The 19567-nt window shown below is 39.5% G+C and overlaps 1 protein-coding gene across 1 annotated transcript in view; it reads left to right on the plus strand.

Annotated features, from left to right (window-relative positions):
• The first annotated feature begins 744 nt into the window (after positions 1–744).
• The window catches only part of GRXCR1 (glutaredoxin and cysteine rich domain containing 1), a 78573-nt gene continuing 59750 nt past the window's right edge, over positions 745–19567 (plus strand). Inside the window, exons 1-2 of the mRNA XM_019553469.1 lie at positions 745–1158; positions 4778–4780. Coding sequence (XP_019409014.1) covers positions 745–1158; positions 4778–4780 — 417 coding nt within the window. The remainder of the gene's footprint in view (positions 1159–4777; positions 4781–19567) is intronic.

The following is a 19567-nucleotide window of genomic DNA, read 5'->3' on the forward strand; positions in this document are numbered from 1 at the left end:
TGTGCAGTAATGACTGAACAGTAGCATCTCATATAGATGTGACCCATGTATCAAAAATGTGTTTATTCACTTTTTCTACCATTGTATGAGCAGGCCACCAACACCAAATATACACATTTAATTCTGCCCTTATTTGTAAACTCCATTGATTTTCCACTGAATTGCATGGAAAGCAAATACTGGCTTTTAACCTATTATCGAGAGCTTATCAGTCTGTTTAAAACTATGCATCCATCATTGGCCTCTCTTCAAACCCGGAGCAGAGAAAAACAGAAGTATAATTACAATGGAACTAAACGCCAAAGAAAATTTTTCCTTCCCTTTTGACTCTCTCGAAAAGACCTTTACCTCAAATAAACTCTCATAATTTTATTGTTATTATTTTGTTTTTTACATATTAATTTGATACTAATTTTAGATATTATTTTCTCTTTAAATCAATAATTATTAACACTTCCTTCTTTCCTGCTTTCCTTTTCTTTCTTCCTTGGTGCTAAAAAAACTACACAATGCCTCTTTAATATTTAATTGATGATATCAATTTTCAGGTTTTAGTTTAAAGGTAACCATAGCACAAACACATTCATTATTAACTGGAGAACAGCAGTGTAGCTTCTTGGGAATCCTCTTTCTTTCAGACATTAGTTCAATATGAGTCCTGTTGTCACTGGAAAATCTCTCTGTTGTAAGTGTGACAAACTGGCAAATACAGTGACAACGAAACCAGAACAATGTAAACTGCTGATGTCAATGGGTATGACGATGCTTAAAAATGAGATGAAGACTGAAGTTGAGAGACTGTCAAGGAAAGTCCGCTTTCGAATTGCTTCTTCTTATAGTGGGAGAGTACTAAAGGAGGTGTATGCAGATGGAGAAACTGCAGACTCTTTAGATTCTGAATGTGCCAGTAGCTCGGAGACTGACCAAAACAGCAGACTGAGTGAACTGGATGGACAGCAGAATGGACATTTAGGATCGGAGTGTGATGAAAATGAAAATGAGCAGGATGACTTGCTCATTTTAGCACGAGCAACTAAAGACAAGGGGTTTGGTACAAAACGAGTCAACATTCTAAGCAAAAATGGTACAGTCAGAGGAGTTAAACATAAAGTCAGTGCTGGTCAAGCTCTGTTTGATAATTTGGCAAAAGTGTTTCAGGTAAGTGAAACAGATATGTTTAGTGAGAGAACATTCTCTCTCATTTATTTGTATCTAATAGTGACCTACTATTTCTTCCAAAACTCTCTTATTAATTAGTCCTTATGAACAGGATTCATAGAAGCACACCTTTTCACTGCAGATTTCCCTATGTGGTACAGGATCATTGTTTCTCTCAATGCAAGTTGGTTATGCAACCACTCTCTCCATTTTTACTTCCCTTGGGGTTTGCTGACTAAAATGTTTATTCTTTGCCTGGTTCACAAAGACATGGAAGGGAGATATGACTGAAGAATGAATTACCAGCTTAATTATTTGAAGTTTTTGGAATGGAACTATGGGGTTATATTATATATTATCAGGCTTACTGTGTATGTTTTAATGGGTTTACTTTCCTAGCTAGTATCCTCTGTATGTAAATAGTTATACTTACAGATTGCATTGTGTTTAACCTAGTAGTGAATCAAGTAAAACAGAATGGCAGTAATAACCATTCTTACACCCAAAGGTTTTAGAGTCAGAGATCTCTCTAATTAACGTCTGGTCACAAAATTGCCAAATACCTACATGTGAAACAGTTGATTTCTCTCTGAATCCTTAAAACTGAGAACAAAATTCCTCAGAAAAATAAAATCAATTTGCATCTTAAAGTAACCTATATTTCAAACATGAATATTATAAAATACACTATTAACGTTTTTTAATATTAATGTTCAAACTGGGTGCATGTACACATGGAATTAGTATGCAGCAATACACTCTGGTGCTGCTCACGCTGGAGTTTATTTCTTCAAGGCATAGTGTTTACACGTGCACCCAGGACCACTGCACATTGAGATAGGGCAGAGCAGCCCTGAACTGGCAGGGGACTCTGGGGGTCAGCCTGCCAGCTGGAGGCTGCTCCACCCCAGTTCAACATGCTGTGGAGGGGCTGGCTGGGGTATGAGGGTGCTACAGTGTGGGGCTAGCCACCACTGTCTTCATGTGCATTTTGGTGCATGTAACTACTCTGCTGTAGGATAGTACTTGTGTTAGGCAGTCCTATCCTACAGAAGAGTTAATTAAGTTACTGCACCCTAAGGTGCATGTGTAGACAGTGGTGCTTTAATGAGAAGCCAATTAGTCAGGTCTGCAGTAAAGCGCACATATAGATGCACCCACTGAATTGCAACTTGTAGGCTTTCAAATAGTTTTCTAGATGCAGCTAAAATCCACAATTATTATTAGAATTAATAAGTACTTACTTAGGTAGTCTTGTTTTCAAAATACTTATGTACCTCTGGTGTTTTAAATATTTTTAGTTTCTTAAATTAAATGCTCATATCTATGCTAAGTTTTTGTGTCCTCCACTTAGGAATGGCTATAGAAAACCAAACACTCTATTACATAAGTATTTTGAATGCAAGTGTATCTCCTGTATTGTTTCATGTCCTCTTGTTAAATACTGGCTTTCCAAAGGAACAAACACCCTTCAAAGAGGCCGTGCTCAGTCGATGCTAGTGCCATGTAAGCATTCTGTCCCACTTACCTGATGCATGGTGTCATTCTTACTGGTTACGCATGTATTATCTCTTGAAACTACTTTCAGTCACCTTACAAGGGATTCTTCCTAATTAAGTCATGAATCAGGAAATGTTAATTAAGATGTGTTTGTGGCTTTCTCCTCTTTTTTTGGCTCTATATGTTTGTTAATGCTGCTATCCTATGTGAATCAGATCTCCACACTAAGTCACTTCCTCAGCTTCTGTCCTTGTTAAAAAGGACTCACTTAAGCCATGTTATATACATAGAGTTAAAAAACCCCTAAATATCTAAGTTAATGGAACCACCAGAGTGGGTATGTACCTTATTTAGTAATTGTGTGACCTTCATCACTCTTAACTTTCTGTTCCCAAGTTTGAACTATAAGTTCTTTAGGACAGGAACTATAAACTAAATTCTGTTTCACCAGTTTTATACATGTAATTGACTTCACTTCAGTGAAGTCATTCCTATTATTAGTACAGTAAGAGTCAGGTCCAGCCATTTTAATTATTTCTTTGAGTGGTTTCATAGGTGGGTATGTTGGCAAAGGTGCTAACTTAACAGGGCAATAACCAGATCCGATTTGTACCTGGATAGAAGGATATGCCAAAATGTGTATCAAACTCTTGGTCTTATGCCCTTTCACTCCACTGACTGATAAGACTGCTGCCAGGAAGAAACTTTTTTTTTTGAAATATTGAAAAAGGTATAGATATAAGCTCTGAGAAACCCATATTTTGGGGCTTTGGCAAACTGTTTTCTTCAGATTTAAGGCTCAGGACCTAGGGGTGAAAAATTATCTTTGAATATCTTCATCTCAAGTCATAGAGTAAGTTCTGTATTATACCAGACTAAGTCACAATGTGTGAGAATGAAGTGCATAGGTAACCTTTGAGACTGTCCCCGTCTTGTGGAAGATATGATCACCTGTCCCTCTGGGTAGGAGTGGAATAGTATCTGCCCGTCTCTTTAAAAAGAGTATCAGAGGATTTCTATTATCCCATGACCTCGTTCAGGACCTTTTGATTTCAGAGGAAACACTGTGCAGAAGAAACTAGTAATTCTGTGGTCAAACATATGACAGGATAATTATGTGGGTCTCACAAAAAAAGCTTCAACTTCTGATGAAGGGATGCCCGAGAAGATCCAGTGGTAGATAGGCAAAGCTCTCCATAGTTACATGCTTTTTCCCTACTTGAGAACAGCAGTCTGCTGTCTCACATTAGTTTAGTTAAACATTTATGGATTGTTTCAGTATCTGTGGGGACAGTCTGTATCTCCTTGCATGTTGACTGAGAACTAGAAGGCCTGATAATATGTTTGATCTTTACCTGATATAGCCATTCAAAATCTGAAAGTCTGTACACAAGCACTGGAAAAGCACTGAGGACAAGATGAAAGTTGAGTAATGAAAATGTTATTTGGGATGTCAAATATATGAGCATTCTCTGATCTGTTGTGACCACATTTCAATCCATTATGCCAGTATGTAACAAAAGGTTTGCTAACTAGTAACTGTCACAAATATTTCCTGATGCAGAGGAAAGGGAGGCTTTAAAACAAAGTCATTTTTATAGCAGAGATTCTAGAGATGAACAGGGATTTTCAGTAACTGGAGTTTGGTGAATACTATCTAGTCAATTATTTTGGTCTTTTATTGTACAAAAGATGCTTTTAAGGACAACTGTATCTATCAAAACTCCCACGTATTTTAAAATGCTCCAAGATTTGGGGGTGCTATTATGTTTGAAAATAAAAAAGTTAATCTTGTCTAGTAAAGAATGGTGTGGAACAGAATGGTGTGGTGGAATTTATATTGTGGTCATCGTAAGGATGGATGGCTCTTTTAGGTTGTGAATACATTGAAATTATGGTAGAACACTGCCAAGAAACCAGCCCTGTTGATGACTTAATAGGAAAATGGTTTCCATAGCAACCCCTCCAGACTTCACCTCTAAGCAGCTGGTGCTTAGATTGGAGATTGTCATAGCAACCCCCTCATGATGCTATGTGAGCTTCAATGAGGAAGGGAACAAAGTTGCTATAGCAACACCTTCCAAATTTTTCTTAATGTGAGTTGATGCTTTTAGGATAGCAGGTGACATAGCAATTCCTAGGTCTTTCTTCAATATATTCTGAAGTCCAAAGGTGAAAAAATTCTAGATTCACTTTGTATCTAGTGTAGAGCACTGGGATGGTAAAAGCTTTGACTCACTTGATGTTTGGGGGCCTCTCCTCCCCTCCAAACCTTCTGTGCTGGAGCAGACAGCACAGCCCAGCCTAGGGCTGGAAAGCATAGTTTCATAGTTTCATAGTTTCTAGGGTCGGAAGGGACCTGAGCAGATCATCTCGTCCGACCCCCTGCCATGGCAGGAAAGAATACTAGGGTCAAATGACCCCAGCATGCTGGGGGACTCTGATTTAACTTAAACCAGGAAGAGGTCTGGGACAAGTTTCATAAACTTGTTTGACCAAAACCAGTTAAGTGTGATACTACATTCAACCAGGTTTATGTTAAACCAGTTTTAGCCATTTTGAAACTGGCTTATGTGCACTGAATTGCTGTTCTGTTAGAGGTTTAAAGCAGTTTCTGATGACTTAAACTGGTTACATGTCTCTAGCCTATATGACTCATACTGGGAAGTCAGAGTAGTTAATGCAGAGTAGCTAAACTGGGCCAATTTTTATCTCTGAAGTAACAGCAGTCAAACAAATTGGATACTCTTAACTATCCAAGGTTAAGAAGGAAGAGGGCTCCCTGTATGCTCCACTGCTGCACCTACTTAGTGGGAGCATCTACATGAGATGCTACTGAGCATTTATTTAGTAGGGGCAGTCCCTGACTTACAACATTTTAAGTTACAACATTTTGCATTTACAACATTTATAAATTGACACTCTGTTTCAACTTTCTGACATCAGTTTTGACCTTACAACGCTTGATCCGATGCAATGCCACACCAGCAAATAAGTTCGCTGTGTCACCCATCTCCCTGGAGAACATCTGTCCAAACGTGCTTGGACACTTCCTTAAAGAAAGCAGATAAGACTCCAGAAAAACTTGTGGCCAAGACTCCTGAGAAGACTCCAGTCTAGAGCCCTTCAAAAAGTCCAACCAGGAGGCTTTCAGAAAGTCCAGCCAATTCACCTCAAAGAAGTCCTTCCAAATAACATGAATGCTATTTACAATATAAATACATTAATGTAGGTATATTACTCATCTATAATTGATCGAGTACAAAATTCTTGGTTACTTTTGGTGAAAATAGGGTATTGGGCCCTGGTTCAGGAACCAGGCCCCCATTTATAACATTGTTTCCTATGGGAAAATTAGTTCTGAGTTATGTTTTGACTTAAGACGCAATTTTCAGAAAACAATTGGGTCGTAAGTCTGAGGACTGCCTGTACTTGTATAATCAATGTGCATAAATAAATAATGTAAATAGTACCATAAATAAATGCGCAGTAACTGAAGATACTGTGAAGTAGTGCAGGTGAATCTTTTAAATGATGCTACTTTGCAGTAGCTTAAAAAAACTACACAGTAGTGTATTAGCACTGTCGGTGCTGTGACGCACTACTGAGCAGTATTATTCAGCTACTGTGCAGTCAGTGTCTCGTGTAGATGTGCCCAGTGTGATGGAAGATACTACCTGCTGGTATTGTCAGAGTAACTTGCTGAAATTTTAGAGCCGTTGGAGTGACAAGCTACATGTAGTAGGAACAGATATATCCACTAGGTATGTATCTACTTTAACTGTAGTTTTAGGTTGGTGCATTCTTAATATTTGTTTGCATTTCACATTCAATTTTATTTTCCACGCTTCTTAAATATTTGTTACTTAAAAATTATCAGGTTTGAATATACCTAAGATTTCTATAGAAAACTTAAGTGTGACATGGTTTCTCATTTCTATGTAAACACAATGCTCTTTATAACCTCTTTGTGACTTGAACATGCCTTTTGTAGCCAATAGATAATGTTGAACAAAAATGCTCAGATGATTTGAATCATCATTAATTAGCATAGTGTTTGGTTTGCCAGATCAGATTTCTGTCCCAAGGTGTGGTGTAATGGAGTCCAGCCAAAGGCTTTGTATGAGACCTTTTTCTCCTCAACACAATTCCAGTGAAGAGCTTTTTCTTTAATTCCAGATTTACACACACTGTTGGTCACCCAGTATGTTCTGAAAGGTCACTGTCTGTTAGATTAAGTATATACCTAATTCACCAGCAAGCCTGCTAATGTTCATTGCAGGAAGGTTTGGTTAAGACATATGATTAATGCACTTGTGGAAGGTACAGTGGAAAGTGATACAGCTGAAGAAACAGAGATAATACACTTGGTCTTCAAGGTATTATCAAATAGAGTATCATGGAGAAAACTAAAAATATCCTATGCTGAAATTCTGGGAGGTAGAAGCAAACATTCAGTGAGATAAAGAGCTTGTTAGAGCTGAAGAACAGTTGCAGACAGTTAAATCAGATAAAAGTTTAGCAATAAATATAGTACTTTCAGACTCATTGCCATCCCAGCCCCAGCCGCAGAGCAGCTCACCACCCAGCTGTGTGCCCTGCCAGCACTGCTGGGGTTGGTCTCCATGGAAACCCTGGCCCTGCATCATCATGGTGCTGCCGCTACTGGGATCTCCATGGAAACCATCTGCAGCAACATGGGCAGCGGCTGCTCGGAAATGGAGTCTGGCCACTGGCTGAATCCACCATTTTGCACACCCTGATCTAGAGGGAAGTAACGTGTAAGACACACCACTGTGTTTCCTATTGACTGCCTTAAGTAGATCCGTGCTAATTGTGCTCACTACTGTGGATCCCACGCTGAAGCGCCTAACTTTTAGGAGCCTAACTTTGGCTGTGGATTCAACTATAGAAACCACGTGCCCCAAAGTTAAGCACTGTGACACCATGCATGACAGCATCTGAGTACCTTTGCAGACTCAGAGCTTACTCTAAAATGATCTCAGCAGGGCTTTCAGATCCTTAATTATAATCTAAAATATATTCTCTTCCTTTAATTTGGCTTTATTAATAATTCAAAACCACTATCACAATAGATGACTTTGTCTCCCCCAAATCAGCTTTTCCACTTCCCAGAATCTTACCTTCTTGGATTTTCTCTCTCAGAGGGAGACTCCAACTTTTCTTTTATCCATGGTGGAGATAACAAGAACCATTGGCCAGTATTAATCATTAACCAGCAGTAACAGACTTGTATCTTTTGCAGTACTCTATGACCTGAGTTTAATTATGTGACTCAACAGAACAAATTATGTGTTTTTACTGCAGTCTTTTTGAAGTAACCTTACAACTAGGACCCACTGAAAGATAACAGAACAAAGCAACTCCTGACATACCTTTCTCATTGTGGAGGAAACAGGAGTTTGCCTTGTCATAGTGAACAAATTCTTGCTCCTTCCCTTTTAGTTGTACAACAGGCTGCTTATTGGGTGCTTGGATGCTGTCTTTCCTCTCTACATGGGCTGCATTCCCGTGGCACTGCATGAGCTTCACTGCATGAGGTGTAAAACATTTGAATTTGAAAGGTGAAAAATAAATGCAAAAGTTACTTACAATTATAAATAGCAATTATAAATATTTTCTTAGGGAGCTGAAGTCAGTTGTGATTATTTAGCAGTACTGGATGTGTGGAAAATAAAAAGTGTTGCACCTGAATTTTTAAGACTTGCATAGCAGGTATTTTATACTTATGTCTGTAAATGTAACCAACTTCTGGCTGCCTTGGGCTTCACAGTCATCACATGGTGCAGCTACCAGTACAATGATAATGGGGGCCAAACTCAGCTTCTGCTATTCCAAATGCACAGGTTCCTGCCAATTGAAATAAAAGATAATTTCACTTAGCTGTTTAGCAGGATATGGCTCATAACACCAATAGCTCTGATCCCATCTAGCAGAAGGCAATGGCACTAATATACATTAGCCATTTATTTACACTCTTTACAATACTTAAGTAATAGTATTAGTGAACCTGCACTAAGGCTTACAAGTATTGACTAAAGAATTCATGCAGTGCTGGTGCTGTACTATGACAATAGGAAAAAAATCTGATAGAGAATTTTAGTAGCTCATCATAAGCCACTGACATTTCAGTCAGTCATATGCTACTAACATGACCAGCATATGGGAGTAGTTTCTTCTTTCTTCTAAGGACAGAAGTAACAAAGGAGTGATTTTTTTTCAGATGAAATTCAGAACGAGAAATAGCTAGACTGTCTAAATAGGTCTACCTGCAGCAGTACTGGCATTTGTCTGCTGGTCTTGGCAGTTTATACTGCATACAACACCAACACAAAATGCATGAATTACAGCTTTAAAAGAAGATTATAGGTGACATAGGTAAATATATAAAAGACATACCGTACAGTCGCATCTTACACGGGGGTTATGTTCCGAAGTCAGCGCATATAGTTAAAATCACATATAGTTGAAATCGCTGGGCTTTGGCGCTGAGCAGCGGCAGGGCCCAGACAGCAGGTGTGTGCAGGCAGTACCACGCAGCGCCACACTGTGCGCTGTGCCCTGCCCGGCACCCAGCAGCCAGCCCCAGCAGCTGAGTGTGTATAGCTGAATTTGCGTAACTTAAATATGTGTAAGATGCGACCATACTGTAGAGCTATTCTTTTTGGATGTGCTAGGCACAGAGCTTCTACCTACACTCTGGAGGATTCTGAGTAAGCCTCTACTTTAAATGCAGCTCAGTGTTTCAAAATGTGGGTAATTTGAAGGCAGAAATATAGGTATATGACTGTTGTGTTCTTTACTGCCTTGTCCCACATGCTTCGGCATCTGTTACTCAGTGATGAGGGTGTTGGAGTACAAATCATCATCAACATTCACAATTAAAGCTGGGCCTTGCTTTATATGTAAAAACTGGGATATTAGCTACTTTCTGCAGGTGTTTAAAAAAAAAAAAAGGGTTAAGGAAAAACAATTTCTCCCAATTCAAGCCGTCTGTACTGTGTATTTGCTAGATGCAGGAATCAAATACAGCAGGAGCATGATTCTTCGTAGCTTAAAACAATCCAAATCAACAAAACTGGTCACAGAAGACTTGCTGGAGCCAGTGAGGTATAGACTCATTTCACACATGACAAGAAGGATGACAGAAAAGCCATCTGTATAGCTAGTGTGAGCTGTGGAAAGCATTTTAAAAGCCATAGTGCCAACTTTGCTTTGGAATTATCTCCAGAGACATCATCCATCAATATTGTCAAAGGAGTACTTCTGCCATACTTCAGAAATGCTACACACAAGTTTTGCAAAGAGGCATAGAAAAGTTTGTTCTCAGCTGATATTTACATCCATGTATAGAATCATACAGTATGATAACACTCATTCCCCCCTCAAAAAAATCACTAGATATCACTCACTGTGGGGCCTATCACAGAACTTTTCCCAATCAGATTACCCCTTGCATACTTAGCTTGATGACAAGTGGATCTAATGATTTTCAAAAATATCCACAGAAAGACTGAAGAAATGCCAGAAGCCAGCTGGATATAAGTACTTTACAAAAACTTGTTTCCACAGTGCACATAGTGGAGAAAACGGTCAGAGCCCCAAGAAGGTTCAACACCTGAACCTAAAGCCATAAAAGAAAATCTGTCCCAGGTGCAGCTAAGTGATGAAGTCCTTTTGCTTTCCATGAATTTCATCTTTAAATATAAGAGGCATCTGTGAAGTTTTCTGATACCAGCCAGATGTAGGATATCACAAAATGACAGAATTGGTGGAATAATGACAGCTTTAAATACTGCTGCAACAACTTTCTCTACTAATCACAAACCTTTATCTGCTTTGTGGAAGCCTCCGTTTCAGCTGTTGGTTAGTGCTTTCATTCGGACCGCGCATCTTTTTGTCAGGGTGATGATTTTCGCCCATGTTCTGAAATCTTCTGGGTACTTAGCACTTTTATAAATCAGTCTATTTATTTAGGGGTTTAAATATAGAAATATATATTTATGCCTTTTCATTTGACAGTTTGATGGGTAGGAGAACATATTTACAGTTAGTATTTGCAACTAAATACAGGTATTCTTTCTGCAATTGAAACACCTTGCTGTGTACCTGTAAGTGATTATGAAGTAACCTTGAACTGTGTGGAGATACCATATACTTAGCTTTTCTAAAAATTCTTTCTTGAAGCCATAATTGGCAAGAGATATAAACACAGGTAAGTCCAACTATGTTTAGAAAGATTTCTAGCCAGTATTCTATTCTGTTCATATCATACTTCAGCAGAGGTGCTTTCAGGTTACTTATTTACATACCTACATATAGATTTAGGTGCCTAATTTTAGCACCATTGAAAATCTAGTTAATCAATGCACCTGTTTATCTTACGTACTTCTATAAAACCCATAAATATCAACATTCCTACTAAAATTCTTCCGAATATTTTCCTTCAAGGATATTTGTCTCCCTACCATCATGGGGTAAACTCATGTTTTTTTCCATGTTGATTGTTTCCTCTCACATATGTCTATTGTTTTCATTGCAATCTTGATTAGTCACTCCAGTTCTAGGTCTAGAGTAAAGCAATTTATGAACATTTTCATAACATGCTATGAAAAAATAACTTTTGGCAAAGTGGTTTAATGCACCCCTGGGACTAGAAGGTCCGGAGTAGCTTGAATAATCATGCATTATATGCACAGACATGCACTGTCAATATTACCTTCTATTTTATTCTTTCTACATGCTATTATTTTTTGGAACCTTCACTACACATTGAGTGAATATTTTCCTTGAAGTATCCACAGTGATTTGCAGGTCTTCTCCCCACAGTTAATTTATAATCAGCCAAGTATACAAATGCTTCAGGTCTCTCTAATCTCTTGAACCTTGCATTGGTCAGCAGCACATTTCACCTGCCTTCTTGCTGCCCACTTACCTAGGCTTGTTCACCTATTTTTTCTTAAACTTTTGCATTGGCTCTTTTCTAGGTTATTAATAAATATATCAACCACCAGGGCCACATGCGGATAATATACTTTTACCGGTATAAGTGATCGAAAACCGGTCTATACCTGTGACAGAACAGAAGTTTAACACACAAAACTGGTCTATATCCATAACAGAACAGAAGTTTGGCATGCATAGACTGGTTTAAAAATGGCAGAACCCAGTGTAAGATTTGGCCTTACCCCACCAAGGGTGAATCTGGGTTCTGTTTGCTACCTATCTAAGCTACACTGCTTACAGAAAACCATGATTTAGATCAATTCCACATGAGACTTTCTGAATGTCTGTACTTATCCCAGGAATCCTCAAGGTAGCTCAGTGTTAACTTTTTTCAAGGTTAGAAAATAGTAATTTAAATTGACCTTTGTAGGACTGCACCGGTCACTCTCTGACGAAAGTTTCTTTAGGAACTTATTTAAATTATTTTGTCACAAGCTTTCTTCAAGTTCAAACAAATTATATCTATCTGCTTTTGTCTGTTCTTTTTCTTAGATGATGAAAGAATTGTAGTGGATTGGAGAGGAACAATTTTGCATTACAGAGGCTATGCTGGTTTCTAATTGTTGTTTCTTGCTCCGCTCCTCTGGCTTCTTTGTAATTATTTTATTAATTATTGTTTCAGCCAATCCAGTTATGAAAGCTGGTCTGAGCATATTGATCAAAGATACACTAGGAGGGATAAAATATTGCACAGTAAGGAGGTGTACTAGGTTACCTAATTGCTTAACAGAATAGCTTAACAGAATTTTGTTTTTAAGTAATGAAGGATAGTTGACAGGTATAGTTCCAATTATGTTAAGTAAGCGGTAAGGGGATTCACCCTTTGTAACATTTAATGATGGTACAACACCATGTAGTATAATAACTTGAAGAACACCGGTTTATCACTACTGTATTCTGAATTGGGTAAGGCACAGCAACATCACTGCAGACTCAGGACTGAGTCAACACTTCATCAGCACTTTGTCAGGCTAAACGTAGTCTGCATCTTTGCCTCATTAAAATCTCAGTGGAGAAGTCAATAATGTTTGCATGGTGCTCTATGATCCTTTGGGACAAAATGTATTGTGCATGTGTAAGGTATTATTCTTAACTGTTCAGTCATCAATTTTTAGAGAAGAGCCCATTTTCAGTTTATTACTACTTTTCTTTTTAGCAGAGTTGATTAACAATTTCACCTCTTTAAATAATGGACGTACATACTGCATTAAAAAAGTGGCATGACATTTTGCATTTAAATAGCAGGATTTTAGAAATGAAAATTAAATGTAAAGGATTTGAAGATAGTTTTGCAGTTGTATTTAGTACAGTGTCTCAGTGCCATGATCTCTGGGCAACCCATTTCAAGTTCTAACCATGGGAACATAGTACAATATGAGCTGACAGTTTTATTGTTTGTTTGTTTTTTAAAAAAGCTAGTTATTGCCAAAGGTACACCCCAAGCAATATCTAGACTTTAATTCATTCCCATGACTGAATCTATTGCTTGAAAAAGTAAAACCATGAAGAAAGGATTTTTCCATTGCTGATTGCATATCTAACAAAGTGGGGTGACACCTTATTTCACTAATACCCATTGCATTCTTTAGTCTTTCACTTGGATGGGGTGAACAAAAATCGTTTTGTTGTTCCAGACATACTGCTCCTGGCGTGTAATTAATCCATGATGAAAGGCTGGATCAGCTGCCAATGAAAATTGTAAATGCTATAAATTTTCAACTGAGCTAATTTTAACTGATAAGAGCTTTACTGGCAACTTGTTTGTTGCTTGCTGATTACTATCTATAACACTAGGAGGGTTACTAATCGAAGCACTGACACTTGTTTTAATTAAAAAAGGCACCTCAGATAGTTGGAAAATAAAGATAGTCAGAGAATATTGAACTGATGATTGTTTCTTTTGTTTCTCTGGGATGTCAAAGGCAAGCCTGAGAAAAGCTAATCCTTTCAGCAGATAAAATGCATCTTGGCGACTAAAAAGAGATGTGATAAATGCATACCATTAGATTCTCAACAGCTAACCATATTATTCTCCAGCCAGAAAGACAAGTCACAATAGTAGGGAGTTCAACAAGCTAGAATTCATTTTTATAGGCCAGTAATGCCTTAATGAGATTACATGGAACTGATGTTTTGAGATCAGTAGGGAGGATGAAATTGCACCTGGCTACGTTTAAATGTAAAATGACTGAGACACTGCTTTGTGTATGTGTTATTATTAACCTCAATAAATTTATATTAGGGTTTAGGACTAAAATGGACATATTTTACGTGGTGGGAGTGTAGAATCCTGAAAAAGGTAGAAGGGAGAGAATGATTTATTTTGCAAGTGGAAAAACACTTCTAAAACTGGCAGAGGTAACACCTCTTTCGATTTTCACTTCCTGAGTGAGGACAAGAAAGAGGTTTTTGCAAATCTACTGAGAAGCTTAAAAGAAAATCAGCCAAAGTAGACAGTCATTTTCATAGCTGTCATACACTGCCTGTGCACTTGGTCTGAACAATCATGTTTCCTTGCAGTGAAAAATATCCTACTGTGTGATACAGTATATGCTGGTGGAAGACATAAGCAGCACAATGATACCCCTCTGCTGCATGTCACCCAAGATTAATGTGTCTTGAAATATGGGGGAAGTGAGGAAATAAGAGGAAAAATTGCCCTTTGGCTTACAGCAGAGGACAGATAGCTCAGAGACGAGTTCTGTACTTGAGGGGTTCTGTTGATTAATGTTTCTAAAGCACTTCAAGATTCTGTCATAGAAAGTATTATCTAAATACAAAACAGAATCATCATTAGAAACTATGAATGTAAGACTAAAACATCCCTACTCTGAGCTAAATAAATTTGAAAAATGTTACCCTTTATATAAAAGTCTAGGAAGTTCCCCCAAAAGTGAACTGGCATAAAAAAAATGACAAAAATAAGAAAAGTTGCATGGTATTATATATAATTATTAAGTATGAAGCAGGGACAGTAAGGTCCAAATGACATTCTACCTACTGAGCATCTAAGTGTATTTAAGCACCTACATGTGATTCTATTTTACCGTGTTCAAGTTCCTGAGAATCCATTAATGCATCTAATTGTGCAACACACTGGGTGCATCTACACAAGACACTTTACTGTGCAGTGGAGCTAATTACTGCATAGTAAGCATCACTGTCTGCATGTGTTGACCCTTACTACTCAGTAATTTCCTCTACTAGACAGTGAAGTTGATACCTGAAAATGCAAGTATGTTAGGCACTGTTGCAGTGTAACGTCACGGTACAGACCCCGAAGGGCAAAAGGGGAACCCTGGGACCCAAAACAGGACTGGGAAGATGAGGGGAGAAGAAAAAAAACAACAATCTCCTTACCTGCAGCCGATGCCACGGAGGGATTGGAAGAGGCGGCGGGACCCACGTGGCTGATTAGCCACATCTTTTTGAAATTGCAGCCAGCTGTGATCAATGAAGATCGGAGCCGGCGTGGGGGGAATAAAGAGTTCCCCGAGGGAAGAGGAAGGGGAGAGCAGTAGTGGAGCCATGAGCGGAGGCACTCTTGGGGCCCTGCTCGGAGGCGAAGAAGGGATCAGTGGACCGCCACGAGGCGGGAAGATATCCCGTGGCTGCGGGAAGGAGACCACCCATAGAGAGGTGGCAGATGCCTGGGCTCGCAGCGGCAGAGCTGGGTGCGAGGATCCGGGGATGGATACCGGCGAGAGAAGCCACTCAGAAGAGAGAGGGTCAAGGGAGGACCTGGCTATCCAGGTGGGACCGGCATAGGTTTGGGGAGACCTCCGGAGTCCATCCCGGCAGAGAGCCGAGAACATAAGCAGCGAGAGGGGCTGCAGAGGACAGGATCCTGCTGGGCGGAACCACTCGACGAGGGACCGAGTAAGGAAAGAACCGGAGTGACCGGGAGTAGCCCAGGCGGCACTTAGAAAGTACAGTAACCAGATAGAGGGGTGCTGTAGAAAGGGCTGGAAAGGGGAGAGGATTTTTCCCGGGCCAGGGAGGCCAAACTTTATTTTGTAACCAGGGAGGCTTACTGGTAGTGTTTTCTTTGAGTTCTTTGTTAAGTTGCCTACTTTTGGAGGGGTAGTGAGGAAGCCTCAGAAGGGCTTCTTAACCAGCTGGGTCTAGGGTCAGGATAGACCTACGGATTTGCAACAGAGTACCCCTTGGCATTGCAAGACGAGGGTTGGGCCCAGGAAACAACAGCAACTTGGTGTAGCTGGGTACTAGAGTGAGGTGTAGGGGAGGGCAGAGCGCCCCTAAGAGTCCTGGCTCCAGATAGGCCTGAGTAGTCGACCCCTCCACTGAAAATTACAAGCAAAGTCGTGGCAGGTGAGATAGGAGTGGGAGCTACCCCAAGGACATATCTGGGATAGACAACTTCCGGGATGAGGTGACAGACAACCCCACACATCCGAAGCTGAGCAGCACGGGACTGGATGTTTGAAGCCCGCCGGGTGCAGGCACCTAATGGGTGGAATAAAGTCTAACCCTAAATGCTCATAATGTTTAGAACTTTTTGGACAAACAACCAAGAATCCAAACAACCAAGAGTCCAAGCAATCAAGAATGTACTTACCCTTTGGTTTCCAAGCTGCATTACAAACACTGCATTTTCTTGCTTACCCTATGTTTCCAAATGTTTCCGGAAACTGGGATGAAGAAAAAAAGATATTTCCTTGAAAATACAGGTAAGTATTTTTGGAGGGAAAACATGAGCACCTGAATAAAGGGGAGAGCAAAAACCTGTGGCTGCTTTGCTAAACCTTAGCTGCAGGAGGTAGCAGGTGTTACTTGCTGTCCATGTGGCTTGAGAAGACAGCTAAGCAGTTCAGCTCCAGCAGGATCTGTCATCACTCATTATCAGCTACCTTGGTAGGTGCTACTGGCTGAGCCAAAGTACTTTGGCCCTTTCCTGAGGCAGGGAGGCAGCCTAAAGCACCTGGTGAGCCAGCTGAGGACATGATCCTGCTGAAGCCAAACTGCCTGGCTTCTTTTCTTGAGCTGACATCAGTAGCTCTGCCACTCAGTTCCTGCAAGATTGGACCCTCTTTTCACTTCATTTCTTCATTAAGACACTCCACTTTCTAGTACCTAATTTTCAGAAAAGGTGTGTGTCATATATGAGCAAATATAGTATCTTTAGTACCAGCTATTATTTGAGATTTCTGGTGCTTCTGTTTTTTGTCTTGATCAGGATCAGAAAATGCAAAGGCACAGGAAAAATGAAAGATAAAATAATAGAAATAAAATAGTGTTAACCCATATGTTCTGATTTGAGAAAAAAAATTATTGCAAGTCAATTCCTATTTTGTTTAATTTGTTCTTCTGCTCCGCTAGAAAACAAAGTAAGAGAAGCAAAGTGAAACACAGGGTTATACTGGGCATGTCTACACAAGACTTACCGCACATTGGCCTAATAACACTGTGCAGTGGAGCATCACAGCACAAACAGTGCTAGTAGTCTACTGCACAGTATTATTAGGCTACAACTTTAGGTACTGTGCATTTACTTAGTCCTTTATTGAGGAAGTAGTATCTGAGACTCATTAATGAATGTGTAGATGTGGCCACTGTAGCCCAAAAATAAAGATTAAGTTAATATGTCTTCCATACCTCTACATATAATTTTTCTTACAAAGCTTAACTCTAAGTATTATGCAGTAGGAATTTAAATTTTGTTACTATGCAGGTAATGTTTAGTTTTTAGCATTCTTAAGACTTTCATATTGTTTAGAATTTTATGATTAATATTAAACTTCTAATTTATGATCCTTATGTGATCCATTGTTTCATCCTTTAGATGTTTTGTGCTAACTAACTGCGGACCCAGGTTTAGGTGGACATATGTTAAGCCCACAAAGGCATACATTTTTAATACCCTGAGAGCAACATTTCTTCAGTTAACAGAAAGAGGTCCTATTTTTTGCTCTTAGATTAATTAGTCTATGTTGTAAAGTGCTCTGGAGGAGTAAAAATAATCTTAACAATTTGGCAGCTCTGTAAGCTAATGTTTTGTGTTAGTGACTAGGGAGAGGAAAACTAAGAATGAAAATGGTGAATTCTGCAAATTTGTGTTCTCTACTTTTTGGGTTTGGGGTTTTTTTTTTGCTTTACCCCACAGCTTTTCATATATTTGAAGATTTCTGTATTTTTTTATTGTGAAGTTGTAACTTTACAAGCTAAGCTCTTCCCTTAACAGAAAACTGTCTCCAGTTGAACAATGACTGCAGCAAGAAAAAGCTCAGTTCCTTCCTGCTCTCTTCTCATTAGTGAATGTGAATATCAAAACCTGCAGGGATCATTTGAATACTAATATTGCTTAGCATAGCTTAGAAAAAACATTTAGCTGGATTCAGGGAATGGTTAAAATGCACTGAAAACTGAAGCCTGAATGAAGAACTGAATAAGGCATCCAAAATGTGTTCATGGCTATGGAGTGAAAACAGTGTTGTTGTGTATGTGTCGTCAATAGCAACTTAGCTTCTCCAGAACACGTTAGTTTTACCCGCAGGGTTTATTGTAGCATATTCTAGAGGACTTATATTTAACCATAAAATACAGCTTAAATACAATACATCCTGTACCAAATGGTGGTGGGATAGAAAATGACAACTGTGGCTACTGTGTGGGTGCTGAAGAGTCTGAAAGCAGAGGGGTGCATTTCTGGTGGGAAAGGCAAGGCTTCCTGATTTGTGATCTTTGTAGGTAGAGGCAGTAGGAGGAAGCTGAGTGGCAGCTCAGGGAAATTTTTTTATGCACATATCTGGGAAGGATGGAATTATACTGGGACCTGTCAGGGGAACTGATGGAAACTGACATAGATAAGGGAAGCTGAGTTTGGAGGATGTCTGGCTGCCCTAGCTCAGGGGAGGGCAATTATTTCAGGCAGAGGGCCACTTGCTGAGTTTTAGCAAGCCACTGGGGGCCACATGACAGGCAACCAGGGGCAGATAAATATTAATTTTCTAAAATTTTTAGATAGAATGACCTGGCAGGCTGCATTTTGCCCACCCCTGCTTTAGCTGGTTAAAAAGTTAGCTTTGCAAAGATGTCCAGGTGTAAAGAAGAAAGCAAGCTCAGTGGTTATGGAAGATATGGGTAAAGGTTGGGGTGGGAAGGGAGAAGCTGGGAACCACTGGGGATGCCTGGGAGGCTGCAGGGTAATTTGGATAAGAAGCTGGGTCTGTGATAATGTGCAGGGGATCAGAGGAGCTTGAGATTTTTTGAGATATCCAGGAGGAAAGATGGATGGATGCTTGGCTTTGGTGGTTGGAGGAGGGAGCAGGATCTTGAGGGTTGAGGGAAATTGGGGAGTGGTTGATGTGATAGATATGGAGCTGCTTTGCAATCATTCATTAACACAATATGTTGCTATGGTTATTGGGATATTTACTGTATGAATTTATTGGTTTAGTTAAATAAGATCTGTCAAGGAAGAAAGCAAGTAGAAAGAAAAACAATGGCACAAGGTAACATGGGTCATTAGCAAACTGTTGAGGGTAGTTCAGAGACAATTCAAGGCTGTAGTGCTGCTAGCTTAATTTCTTCCTGCTTAGCCCATGAGATTGCTTAAGACCCAGTTATATAAGCCTCAACACTTAAATTAACAAAGGAACCCTTGCATGATTAAGAGAGAGGTAGTTCAGGAGGATCAGACTGAGACAGGTATCTTCTGGAACACCTGCAAATGTCAGGCCTGCTGTATGTCCCATTATGTACCATACTCAGAATTTAAATGAGAAAGGTATACATTTCAACTAACAATTCTCAATCTTTGCTGGTCTTTGAGCAGCAATACTGAATAACTATCCTACTGCAGGCAACATCATACTATGCTCTCGCTGTCAATCTGGATCAGAGTACCAACCTGGATCAGAGT

This window comes from Crocodylus porosus, unplaced genomic scaffold, assembly GCF_001723895.1.
Source record: "Crocodylus porosus isolate Cpor-Errol unplaced genomic scaffold, CroPor_comp1, whole genome shotgun sequence".
Lineage (NCBI taxonomy): Eukaryota > Metazoa > Chordata > Crocodylia > Crocodylidae > Crocodylus > Crocodylus porosus.